The 14,758-nt window shown below is 33.4% G+C and overlaps 1 protein-coding gene across 4 annotated transcripts in view; it reads right to left on the minus strand.

Annotated features, from left to right (window-relative positions):
• Positions 1-238: 238 nt before the first annotated feature.
• LOC106874530 (PC3-like endoprotease variant B) overlaps positions 239-14,758 on the minus strand; it is a 164,269-nt gene continuing 149,749 nt past the window's right edge. For all 4 annotated transcript variants that reach the window (XM_014922295.3, XM_089366630.1, XM_052974834.2 and 1 more), the window contains 2 exons: positions 2,246-2,464; positions 239-1,678 (listed from right to left, as the gene is read on the minus strand). In XM_014922295.3, the coding sequence (XP_014777781.1) occupies positions 292-1,678; positions 2,246-2,464 (1,606 nt within the window). In that variant the 3' untranslated portion in view covers positions 239-291. The remainder of the gene's footprint in view (positions 1,679-2,245; positions 2,465-14,758) is intronic.

Here is a 14,758-nt window from a genome sequence, read left to right on the forward strand (position 1 = left end):
TGTAAATAATAATAACTATAAACTTTAAGCTTATTAACATTGACCGCGTATTGGCAAAAGAAAATAGTCTAATATTAGGGCATATAAGACCTGACGGACGCATATATATATATATATATATATATATATATATATATATATATATATATATATATATATATTATTTAGTACTTAGTGGTCTAGAAACATCTTTGCAATGTGGCTACACTGCAAATGATTCAAATATATTAATAAGATGTAAGCATTTAATGAAAGAATTTATTTCCGTTTCCACTTGTATCATTCAAAAGTTTATAATTCCAATGTTTCGTTCTGTTTGATTTGAAGTATTTTTAATTCCCCTTCAAATACTGGTTCCTTTTTTATGGGGAACTCATTCATGAGATCATTTTTTTTAACTTTTGTATTAGAGTTTGGAACTTTAGTGTCTTCCACAGTAAGCACTTTTAAATTCTTCCCTAAAGTGGAAGATTTTGAAACAAATAGACGTTTATCATCCTCAGTATGTATCAGTTGCTCTAATTTCTTAATAATATTTCCCAGCAGATTTTGCTCAGTCGATTCTGACTGTATGACTATAGCATTAGGTTTACTTTGCACTGCAGCTGTATGGAGCATCCTTTCAGCAATAAATCGACCCGTTAATCTATATTTTATTGAGTAATTTAGTGATGTATGATTTTTTCTACCTGAATTTGTAAATTTATCAAGGTTTTTAACAGAAATATTTGAACGGTTATTGTTTGTCAAATGTGAAAGATTTGCTTTTGAATTGATCCGATGACTCCTCTTAGAATCAGTCAATATAATTAGAAGTTTGTTGAGTTTACTGGAAATGTTCTTATTTATATGTATGCATTCTTTGTTCCTTCCCAGGCTATGTAGTTTGACATTACAACTTGGATAAATCTTGGTCATATTATCAAAACTATGTAAGTGCGCAGGTCTATGATGGAGTGAATTCTTTTTAATTTTTGAAATGCTTCCATCAGCTAGTTTAAATCCAATAAATTTTGACAGCGAATACCACTTTCTAGCAGAATCAATATTATTGGTTTTTAAAGGATATTTGATCAAATTATTTGATTTTGGACTTACATATGGATTTCTAAGATTCCTTTGCAATTGAGGAACTAATAGAGAACCAAATCTATCATTGACAAAACGTCTGGGATTATCAATTTTTTTTATTGGTCTTGGATTATGTTTCACCTCTAATTTTGGAGAAGACAGTTTTACTGACATTGAAATTAAATTTTCCTTTTTGATAATTATTTTCACTTCTTCAGGTGTAAGTTCCTTTGTAGAAGAAGTATTTAATTTCCTCTCTTTCATATAACCATGAAGAATTAAAGCCCATTTAATCAAAATGCCATTATTTTCATTGTTCTGTGTATCAAAGATTTGTAGTGTCCAATTGCCTTTTGGATCTTCCTCCCAATGGTGAACACTAAGGAAATAAAAATCAATGCCATCTTTGGAACAATCAAATTTTCTTGGAGAAAGCATTTGAGATTTTGTACCAGAAGGTGAGATAAGAAATATTTGAAGTTCCCCACGGCAAGAATGTTTGAGTTTTATGTACAGCTGAACATGTTCCAAATGATTAATTTTTAGTGAGCCACCTTCTATATTGCAGGAAATATTAATAAAAATTGGTTCTGCATGTGATATTTTTCTGAAAGGAAAATATTTTTTACTATTTTATTATTGTAAAATAAAAAATATTGATTTGGTTTGATTTTGCATGACAGAGTACTCAAGGAACTATTACATTATTTGAAAACAAGAATTTCTACACAAAATTGAACTTCTGCTCATTCTGTCACAATTACAATTAAATGCTTTTCAAGTCTGTTTAACAACACAACACCGTACTAGTTTAAACTAAGATTGACTACACTTAAAATGTGAATCTGATTAAGTGATGGAATTGTCAACACTGACTCTTAACTGTAGATAATTATATTTCTTATATAAGTCTATTATCAGTGCTGACACATATATTGTATTAAGTTAGGAAGATTAAATTTGGCAATCATCAGCATATTTATTCTAAGAGAAAGCAAACATTGTTAAATTAGTTATCAGAATTCTAGATGAATATCTATAGTCAATAATTTGTTATTAATAAATTACTTCACCATCAACAAAGAACTGTGGTTCTGTTGAATGTTAATTTTAAGAACATAAAGAATTGATTTATTTGCAGTACAAAATATCTTATGTTTCTATTAAGACATACCTTTTCATGACTTCACTGAAATGTGAATGGCTTGTGGCTATAGGAACATTATTCCAGGATTGTGCAAGATTTACCATGTGACTACAGTCGATCATGCCAAAGCCAAAAGTATTACTGAAGTGAATGCCAGCTCCATTCTTGAACCAAGTATTATTTATTGATGGAATTCTAGCACCATGTACAACTATATGCTGTATATCCCGCCAAGTCAAAAGGGGGCTGTAAAGAATAATAATAATAACTCTTTCTCAGTGGAATTATAATAATGATGATAATAATAATAATAATAATAATAATAATAATAATAATAATAATAATAATAATAATAACTAGTGGGACCAATGGAGATTCCATGGTGTAAGTCATCATATTTGATAACATTAGTATATTAATCACAGACAAGGAATTTCAAACAATTCTTTTGAAATCCTGCCATTTAATCAAAACTGTACTTTTAAACAATTAAAATGAACTCAGCATATATTGCTTACTTACCTTCTTTTAATATGTTTGAGGAAATAAAAGATGAATTAAAATGATGGGGATGTTTCTATGTGGCCTGCTTGTTTGTTGCACCTTGTTTACCATTTTGTCCTTGTTCTTTTGCCACGTCATGTACCCAGTTATGTATCTATATGTACATGTAGATGAACATATATACATACATGTACATATATATATGCATATACTCATATATATATATATATATATATATACATATATATATATATATATATATATATATATATATATATATATATATATATATATAATACTACAATTTTTGCTGTCCAACCACTACCAAGGCTCAATCCAAGTTATTTACCAACTGAGATTATTTTCATTCCTTTTCATTTCATTTCCATTTAGGTACATATCTATTTGTACATCTATTAATATATCACTTCTATCTGCATAGCTATCAATGTATTTGTAGGTTCACCTATCTATCTATTCATCTATCTATCTATCTATCTATCTATCTATCTATCTATCTATCTATCTATCTGTCTGTCTGTCTGTCTGTCTGTCTGTCTGTCTGTCTGTCTGCTTGCCTGCCTACCTACCTACTTATCTACCTACCTACCTACCAACCTATCTATCTCTCTATCTCTCTGTCAATTGGTCTGTCTGTATGTTTGTTTATCTATCGATCTAGCTAACTAACTATCATTATTATATATATCTACATGCCCTTCTGTATCCGTCTACTCTTCTAACAGTGATAAGCACATAAATCAAATAACAAAAAAGAAAAAAAGAATAATAGTTGCGCCCCAACATTGTCATACCCTTTAGTCTGGAATATGTAAAAGGTGAAAGTGTAACATCCATAGCTATTTGCGAAGGTCATTTCACTTTAATTTAATTATCTTTTAATATATCATTTAATGCATATACTTATAGATCTTGATGACATTGTTCTACTACGTTAAACATTTTGATTGTGTCTGCAATTTGAACACACAAATGCAAAATAATATAGACCTTCTGCACCCCCCCCCATCTTTCTCTTAGTCTCCCTTTCTTCTGATATATATATTATAATATGAGGGATAAAAATCCAAATTTACAGGTAAAAACTATATGTGACTGTGGATTTTCATGGATGAGTTCATGAACTTTGGTTCTTTTCTCTAAATTATATATATATATATATATATATATATATATATATATATATATATATATATATATATATATATATATATATATAAATTCAATAATAAGATGAACTCTTTTACAAGAATTTATCAAGTAGCTAGCGTGAAAAAACCTCATAAGGGGGAAAAAATCCATCATTTATTCCCAAAATATATATATTTATTTATATAAGGGCATTAAAATATATATATATATATATATATATATATATATATATATATATATATATATATATATATATATACACATATATATATATATATATTTCTCCTTTCAAGTTATAACCTCCCTTCGTATAAATGTAACACATGGATGAAACAGACAGGAACATAGGAATGCATATAATAATAATAATAATAATAATAAGGTAGTATGGCCAAGTGGAATAAACGTCTCCTTCTAAACGATAGTAATGGGATGAGCCAATCTAACAACATCAACATCAAACAAGGCCTCTTTCAAGGTGACTCCCTCTCCCCATTACTCTTTTGCATTGCACTGATCTCACTCTCAAATAAACTGAGTAACACCAGGTATGGGTTCAAAATGTATAAAATAGTAAATCATCTGTTTTATATGATAAATCTGAAGCTGTTTGCTAGAAATGGCGAAGAGCCAGCAGGGTTGTTAACAACTGTTAAAGAGTTCGGCATTGACATCGGGATGGATTTTCGCCTCGATAAATGTACTTAAGCAACTTTTGTAAGAGGCAAGCTCAAGGAAACAGTTTCCATTAAGTCTGATACCGACACTACCATCAAAGAGCTTGACCCACAAGAAAGCTATAAATACCTGGGGATAAACATACTACTATGATGGAAAAAATACGAAAGGAGTATTACAGAAGAATACGACTCAAACTAAAAACTGAACACAACTCCAAATATTGCATCGAAGCCATTAACACTCTGGCACTTCCAGTAGTCCAATACAGTTTTAACATCATTAACTGGAAACTTACAGAACTCTAACGCCTGGACAGGAAGACAAGAAAACTACTAACAGCTAAGAACATGCACCACCTAAAAGCAGACGTTGATCGTCTGTACCTACCCAGACGTAATGGGGAAAGAGGAATGATGCAGGAAGAACTGTACTATAAGACCTCCACAATAGCAATGAACAAGTACTTGACAGAGGATTGGATGCTGCAGCTTGTGTGCAAACACGAAAGCAGCAAAAATTGCATTCTGTTGTCAAGGAAGCTTGCAAATTCACAAGGGAACTCGACATTAACCCTGAATTAGATGAAGAACCTGAAACCACTGCCACGAAAAAAGCAAAACGGATCAAACAGACTACAAAAAGAGCACGCAGAAACAAATTGAGGAGCGGTGGAGCCAGAAGCCTCTATATGAACAGTATATACTTCAAAGCAGAAATGCTGATATAGACCAAGCAACAAGCCATCAGTGGCTGAGAAGCTCAGAACTGAAAGCAGAGGCTGAAGGTTTCGTATTGGCGATACAAGATCAAAGCTTGCTTACCAAAAAGTACCAGGTTAACGTTCTTCAAAACGGTTCTGACCATAAATGTGTATGAAGTTAAACCACCAAAAAGGTTAAAAAAAAACTCTTAATGCTCAACTATAAGACCAGCAGTTCGTATTCTGTTACCAGCACTACATCGGGGATTTCATACTTGAATATCTAAGTCTTTACAACTATAAATGAGTTTTGGAACAACTTGACGCAGTAAGTTCTGACAGAACTAAATATCAGATGTATATGATCTAACAGATTTCTAAGAGGTCGGTGTTGGTCTGTGTCAGCAAGACTTGTATTATTTAGTAAATCAGGAAAATGATTACAGTGAACTTGCCATGGGGAGTGGAAAGTTCATTTTGGACACAGTCCTTCTTCAAGTGAAAAGTTGAAAGGAGATAAATTAATGAGAGATAGTAAAGTTTTACATCTTCAAAGTTAAATAAAGCTGGCTGCTACTGATAAGGGATATAGGACCATGTGAGCTTCAGAAATGAACAAGAAGTGTTATGAGCAACAGTGTTAGAAAGGTAGAAAGAAAAAGGAACTGAATGAGGAGTAGGAGAGGCAAACAAAATAGAGTGAGGTGGAAGGGAAAGGCGAGGTGAGAGGGGAGCTAAAGGATAAAAAAAGGTCTAAAGAACTACTGGGCACCATGTCACCAAAAGGTTTAAATTAACTTTTTCCTTCTACTCCCACATTTCCTGCATGGTTTTTTTTAAACTTAGAAGATGTAAAACCCTACTGTGTCTAATTAATTTCTCTGCTTCCAGTTTATCCCTAAACATGGACTCTATATCTGATAGCTGTAAATCATTGAATTACAGTGATAAATTAAAATTCTTTACAGGAAAAGTCACTTTCCATAGATATGTTTCTGAGACTGAGATTTGTTGTTTAAACACCTAATATAATGGAATTTGGAGATAACTACTTACTCTGTGAAACTACAGAGGTCCATGAATGGTAAGTCATGTGTAAATACATGAATGGTAATTCATGAGTAAATACAGTGTCTGAAAAGTACCACAAATGTTGGCCTTTTACAAGAACATTGATTTAATTACCAGTGCAAACTGCTGAGTTGAAGAGACAAACTACACATTAAAATTAGTCTAAAGATAAATTTGCAATATACAAGAAAATAAAAGGTTGCTGAATATCTTTATATGTAATGTTTACAAAACAGGAATAGGTCAATGGATGGTTTCACATATAATGTTTACAAGATAGAAATAGAAGTTCAGTGAACATCTTATATACAGAGTGTGTTAGTTTTTGAAATCATTTGAATTTAGAAAAAAACACATAGCTGTATTTGAACACAAGTTAGTACAGATAATTTCAAGAATCCTTTTATCACATCTGTTCATTGAATCCACCGTTAGCGTCAATGACTACTTCAATAGAGGGTTGGAAGCATTGACATGCTTGAATCACATGATATTTATCAATTTTGGATATAGAGCTGGTTATGGCAGACTGAGAGATTATATGGGAATATTGACTGACCTCTCTCTTGACCATGCCCCATACATAATAGACCAGTGGATTGAAGTCTGGAGAGATAGGAAGCCATATGTCTGGGAGAACCTGATCATGGAGACTGAGATGCATCCACCCTTGGGTTGTCCTAGCCTTGTGACATAGTGCATACTCTTGTAAGACATGCAGTCTTCCATTGCATAGTCACAACTTTCTCCAACACCTCTGTGTAAACAACAACATTGAATCTTGATCCCTGTGAAAAATAGTGAGGAAGCATGATATTTTTCTCATTGCTGATGACTCCCAGAACCATCAGAGTTGCTGGAAACTTAGTAGGCATGGTCATTGGAACATCCTTTGGGTCTCTGCACAGCAATCTATTGTTTACTCAATTTACATTTTGATTCCTGAACAATTTTCTCATCAGAGAAATCCAAGGCATTCCAGCCTCTTGGTGTTTTAACTTGCTTAGCAACCACTTTCCATGCATTGAATGATTTTTTGCTGTCACATCCAATATAAACTGACCCCTCCACATTACATAAAACTTGTACCAAAAGTCCTCTTGCACAACTCTTCTGATGGTGCAGTCTGAAACCTTGAGGTCCTTTGCAATGGTTCTGATTGGCTTTCTGGAGATTTTATTGATCATTTCTTGAATTTTTTTGTATAAAATTGTGTTCTGATGGCATTAGAATCCTCTGCATGTGTTTTGCATTTAGCTACTGATGATGGGTCCCTGTCAGTAGCTTTCAGCACCTTTCAAATTTTGGCAATGAAAGATCAGACAACTTTTAGGAAGTGAGCTATCTCTGTATCACTATGCTGCACTTTTGAGGCAATAATTACAGAGCACCTTTTCATTTGCTCCAGCATGGCTGCAGTCAAATAACTAAAACATGTGTGTGTGTGTGGTGTGTGTAAGCAGACTGACAGACAGTCAGACAGACAGACAGACAGATAGATATTTATAAGGCAGGAATAAGTCAGTGAACAGTTTATATGACATCTACAAACACAAATAGAGCATCAGTGAACAGCTATATATATATAACGTTTACAAGACAGGAACAATGAATACCTTCACAGAGGATGTTCACAAGACATGAAAAGAAAGCCAATGAGTACCAGATTAAAAAAGAAAAAGAGGACATGAGATATTAAAAATAATCAATGAGTTCTTTGTATGTTGCTGGTTTATATAACATTGAATCTACCTTGCAGAGGATTGACCTTCTGATGATATTGTCAGATGCAAGATCTCTTGGGAAATACTCAGGAGTGTTATCACAATAGCCCACAGCACATGCAAGTGTGGCTGTGTGGTAATAAGTTTGCTTCCCAAACACATGGTTTCAGATTCAGTCCCACAGTGTGGCACCTTGGACAAACATTTTCTACTATAGCCCTGGGCCAACCAAAGACTTGTGAATGGATGTGGTAGATAGAAACTGACAGAAGCTTGTCATGTATATATATATATATATATATATATACTCTTTTTTACTCTTTTACTCTTTTACTTGTTTCAGTCATTTGACTGTGGCCATGCTGGAGCACCACCTTTAGTCGAGCAAATCGACCCCAGAACTTATTCTTTGTAAGCCTAGTACTTATTCTATCGGTCTCTTTTGCCGAACCGCTAAGTTACGGGGACGTAAACACACCAGCATTGGTTTTCAAGCGATGTTGGGGGGACAAACACAGACACGCAAACATATACGCACACATACATATATATACATATATACGACAGGCTTCTTTCAGTTTCTGTCTACCAAATCCACTCACAAGGCTTTGGTCGGCCTGAGGCTATAGTAGAAGACACTTGCCCAAGGTGCCACGCAGTGGGACTGAACCCGGAACCATGTGGTTGGTAAGCAAACTACTTACCACACAGCCACTCCTACGCCTATATATATCAACATCATCATCATTTAACTTCCGTTGTCCATGCTGACATGGTTTGGATGCTTTGACCAGAGCTGGTAAGCTGCGGGGCTGCATGAGACTCCTGTCTGATTTGGTATGGTTTTTACAACTGGATGCCCTTCCTAACACATATGTATGTATGTATAAATATGCATGTGTGTGTGTGTGTGTGTGTGTGTGTGTGTGTGTGTGTGTGTGTGTGTGTGTGTGTGTGTGTCTGTGTGTGTGTGTGTGTGCATGTGTGTGTGTGTGCATGTGTGTGTGTCCCTTATCACTCCTTGACAGCTGGTGTTGGTTTGTTTATGTCTCAGTAACTTAACTGTTTAGTAAAAGGAGACTGACAGAATAATTACCAGTACTTAAAAAATTAAATACTGGAGTCAACTCATGCAACTAAAACCCTTCCAGGCAGTGCCCCAGTATGGCCACAGTCCAATGACAGTAACTAGTGAAAGATAAAGGATAAATAGTTTTTAAGGAATACTTGAAGAAGTAGAGCAAACCAACAAATATTTTATTTCCCATTTTGTTTTTAAGAGTAAAAACGTGAGCAAAATTGGCACAGTGTTGAAGTGAAATGTTTATTGGGTTTTGACAATAGTTTGCTATTTACTGGGTTTTGACATAATATTTCATCAGCAATGTGGGAGATGTCATACCTCCTCACTTTTTTTCACAGGGCTCAAGATTCAATGCTGCTGTTTACACAGAGGTGTTGGAGAAAGTGTAGCCCTAGATAGGCAGAGTGTGCAAGAAAGGCTATGTATTCTAATAAGACTCTTTGCCACCCCATAACATCATACAACCCCTCAAGTCTGCCATAACCGTCTCTATGTCCAAAATTAATATAGATGAAAAATCAGGAATTTTATTTAGGTTTTCATTGCTCTGATGGTTGTTGTTTAACCATACATCAGTACTTATCAATCAAAAGCCTTCCACTATGATATCATTCCATCATTTTGTTGAGCCATGACTACATTATGCAAAGTGTCTTTCCTTTTCTAAGATGATAGGATGTGATATGGGGAGATTTGATGGTCAATATTAGCATACTGAATGAACATACAGAGATTCTGTTGCTGTTTCAGAAAATATTTGGATATTTAGGTGCAGGTATGGCAGTGTGGTAAGAAGCTTGCTTCCCAATTGCATGATTCTGGGTTCAGTTCCACTGTGTATGACCTTGGGCAAGTTTCTTCAACTATAATTTTGGGCTCACCAAAGCCTTGTGAATGGATTTGGTAGACGGAAACTGAAAGACACCCATTATATATATATATATATATATATATATATATATATATATATATATATATATATATATATATATATATATATATATATATATATATATATATATATATAATTAAGGTGGCTATTCGTAATTTAAAACCGATAGACAACAAGTGTAGTTGTCACTAAAGTGATGGAGAGTGTTAGTAAGTACCAGCATTGCTAGAAATAAGAGTCAAAACAGCTCTTAGCCACATGAGAGCACTTTTATAATAGCTGACAAGGGAGACAGGCTCAAGCAATGCTGGGGCTTACTAGCACTCTCTGTCACTTTAGTGACAACTATACTTGTTGCTTATGTGTGTGTATATATATATATATATATATATAATGTGTGTATGTTTGTGCATGTCTGTGTTTGCCCCCCACCACTTCTTGACTACTGGTGCTGGTGTGTTTATGTTCCTGAAACTTAGTGGTTCAGCAAAAGAGACCAACAGAATAAGTACCAGGCTTAACAAAAAAAAAAAACAAAACAAAAAAAACAAGTAATGAAGTCAATTCATTTGACTAAAAATTCCTCAAGGTGCTACCCCAGCATGGCTACAGTCTACTGACCGAAACAAATAAAAGAGAAAAGATAAAAAATTTAATTTATTGACTATGAATATGCTTCTAACTCCACAAAATTTAACTTTATGCTGGTCAAAACAGAGTAGTTATAAAGAGCTCTTGAGGCTGACATAGATAATTAGATAACTAGAGCTATAGAGTAATGATTGTCTTATTTGTATTAAAATGTTATGAATTGCCAACCTATAAACTTGACCTTCTATGGCACTTCATCAACTTAATCTGTATGACTTCCTAATTATTTGTTTTAAAAAAATCTTAAATTTCTGAAGTTAACTAGTATTTCTAATTTTCAGTAAAGTATGAACATTAGTTTTAAAACAAAAATAACGAACCAAGTGGCTGCATGTATTGAAGAGCAAAATATAAGATGAAATGTTTTTAAAATGCATGATATGCATATTTGCTGTATAGCAGATCAAATCCCAATACATTTTGACCCTACTTGATTTTTTGTTGAAAGGTGAAACTAAAGCATGATATGCCACCATAAATTCATAATATTCAACAAGAAATATTTCAACATATCAGCAAATAAATGAAATTGGATCACTTGATACCCACAACACTTAAGAAAAACATAGGGTTAAAATGTTTTTCTTTTTAATCTCTAATACAAAATAATTTTAAATACAGTTATTTACATAGTTTAATGACTTATTAGAAACCCTACACTGACCTACTTACTGAATCTTTGCATTGGTCAATTTTGAAGCAGTACTTGTATTTCTCTATTATTCTATACTCTTGAATAGAGATTTTAAATCAGGCTAAGTTAATCAACTTCTTGAGTTAATTAACATAGAACTCTTCAGAATAATTTAATTTCAAAAACGGAAATATATTAAGTTATGAAAAACTTCTCATGTTCGATCCAAAACATCATGATTTCCTGTTTTTGAGAAGATAAGAATTTAATTCAACTTACTAAAAGAAATTGGTTCCATATACTTTTTATTAAATTGATAAGATAACTTATATAAGCATTAGTAGTTAGTGACAGCTGGCTAAATCTTTACACTGTTGTCCTATTAACAAACGGGTTGGTAGTTTATATAATGTAACCAGAGCTTTACTGTGACTTCATTTTGAATTAGCCTAACTACCTTGTATACATCATAGGAAGTTATAGCTTATTTTTAAAAGCAGCAGAAACACTTCATACTTGACTTGCTGAGCTAGCAAAAACCAATAAGAAACAGATGAATCAAGAGAGAGGTGTTTCAAACAGCTAAGTGTTTTAAAAATTTGGAGTGTGAGGAAGTACTTCATGATACATCTTTACAATAATAACGATAATAATAATAGTGATAATAATGAATAATAATAAAATTAACAACAACAACAATATTATTAATAATAATAATAAATAATAATAATAATAATAATAATAAGAAGAAGAAGAAGAAGAATAACAACATTGTCACCAAACAAGCAAAATGAATCAAGCAGACTACAAAAATGAATGTATTACGAAAGTCGGCATTACTTGGGATTACATGCATATTGTGTAAAGTACTGTCTGTCTGAGGTCCTTGTTGCGACTTGACAAACAGTACAAACCCTCGGTAGGCCCAATATTTTCAATCAACAACCTCATGAAATTGTATACCGTGCAACGTCTATAATGATGATGATAATAATAATAATAATAATAATAATAATAATAATAATAATAATAATAATAATAATAATAACAAAGAGAAGAAGAAGAAGAAGAAGAAGAAGAAGAAGAAGAAGAAGAAGAAGAAGAAGAAGAAGAAGAAGAAGAAGAAGAAAATAGTAATAGCACTACCAATGAAGAAGGGACAATGGGCAGCAGTGATTTAAGTGATTTAACTGAGGAAGATCAGAAGATTTTAGATGAGTTGCAGAAAGTAATGAGTAAAGAAGTAAGAAAAAGATTACCAGTGTTTAAAGGTATCAACAGAAAGAAGCTGCTAGAAATGACTAAGTAGATTCTGTTATCAGTGAGATAGGTACTAAAAATATAGGAGACACTAACTTATTGATCTATGCAAGAGAGGTAGGAGTTACTAGAAGATTTAATATTTCACAAGGAAAGATTAGAAAAGAGCAAATGTGGAAAAGGGGATTACAAAATAAAGTGAAGACTTTAAGACAAGACCTGAGTAGAATAGAAACCTGGAAATTAAATAAGTTAGGAAACACAAGATTTAAATCTTCTTTTGAGAAAAGATACCTAGTCAGAGATAAAAAGGATTTGGGACAGTCATAGAAGAGTTGAAACAGCGTATCATAGTAGTAGCAGATAAGCTCTCCAGATATCAGAAAAGAATAGATCAGTATCAGCAAAATAGATTATTTGAGACAGACCAGAGGAGATTTTATGACCAAATAGATAGTGAGAAAGAAAGTACTGAAGATGAGAAATTTGATTCAGAAGAAGCTAGAAAGTTCTGGAGTAATATTTAGGATAAGCCAGTCAATCATAATGGAGATGCAGTGTGGCTAAAGAAAGTGATGGGAAAGTAGTGAGTGAGAAGCAGCCAGATCTAAGACAAACTAGTGCATTAATGAGTAAAGTGTTAGGAAAAATGCTGAATTGGAAGGGCCCAAGACCAGATTTATTTCAAGGGTACTGGTTAAAGGAATTTAGTAGTTTACATGAGAGGTTGAGGGAGCAACTTCAGGATTGCCTTAATGGAAGAATAATACCAGATTGGATGACTAGAGGGAGAACCATACTCCTTATGAAAGATAAATGCAGGGGTAATACAGCTAGGAATTATAGACCAATCACTTGCTTACCGTTCGTGTGGAAGTTGTCAACAGGAATGTTTTCAGAAAGCATTTACGAGTACCTTGACAACCAGAATCTGCAACCAGAAGAACAGAAGGTTGCAGGAATAAGGCTAGAGGAAGACCTGATCTATTATAAATAAACAAATCAGTTCTAAATGAAATAAAATCTAGAAATAAAAATCTAACAATAGCATGGATAGATTATAAGAAAGCCTATGACATGATCCCCCGCTCATGGATAAGTGAATGTTTGAGTATATTCAGTATAACAGACAACATAAGAGAATTAATTAGCTTTAGCATGAAGAAGTGGAAAGTAGATCTCTTTGGTAAAGTTAATATCAAGAGAGGAATTTTCCCAGGAGATTCATTATCCCCTTTAATATTTGTCTTATGTTTGATCCCCCTCAGTTTAATATTAAAGAAGGCAAAGGCAAGGTATCAGTTCAGAAATAGTAATGGAAAAATTAACCATTGCTCTACAAGGATGATCTGAAGCTTTTTAGTAAGAATGAAAAAGACACAGGTTCTTTAATACAAACAGTAAGACTTTTCAGCAAAGATATAGGCGTGGGATTGGCATAGATAAGTGTGCAATATTAGTAATGAGAAGGGAGTAGGTAGTCAACGGTGAAGGCATCCAATTACCAGATGGCCAGGCGTTAAAATCTTTAAAAGAAGGAGAGTGTTATAGGTATCTAGAAGTGTGATAATCTGACAGAGTACTAACTATAGAAATGAAAACGAAAACTGAGAAGGAGTACATCAGAAGGGTGAGAAGTCAAAGCTAAATGGTCCGAATCTAGTGAAAGCTGTAAATACTTAGGCAGTATCATTACTTAGATACTCAGCAGCTTTTGTAGAGTGGACAAAAACTGAATTAGCAAAGCTAGACAGAAGAACTAGGGAGGAATTCAATATGAATAGAAGACTTCACCTAAGAGCAGGAGTAGCAAGATTATATTTACCTAGAAAGGAAGGTGGAAGAAAGTTAATATCAGTAGAAGACTGCGTGGAGTTAGCTAGAATAAATATAGACTCCTATGTAGGTAATAGTGAAGAAAGTTTATTAAAACCTGCTAGAGTTACAATAAGACATGGGGAACCCCCCAAAATAAAAAAAAAAACGAAGTTAAAAACCAGAATAAGAACAAAAGTTATCTGACTGGCAGGAGAAGGCTTTGCATGGTATTTTCCCAAAGAGAGTACCAGCAAATAGTATTAGTGATACATGGTTATGGTTGCAGAAAGGAAGGCTGAAAATGGAAACAGAAAGTTTGTTAGTAGCAGCACAAGATCAAGCATTAAG

Source organism: Octopus bimaculoides, chromosome 19 (assembly GCF_046866305.1).
Source record: "Octopus bimaculoides isolate indiv1 chromosome 19, ASM4686630v1, whole genome shotgun sequence".
In the NCBI taxonomy this organism is placed as follows: Eukaryota; Metazoa; Mollusca; class Cephalopoda; order Octopoda; family Octopodidae; genus Octopus; species Octopus bimaculoides.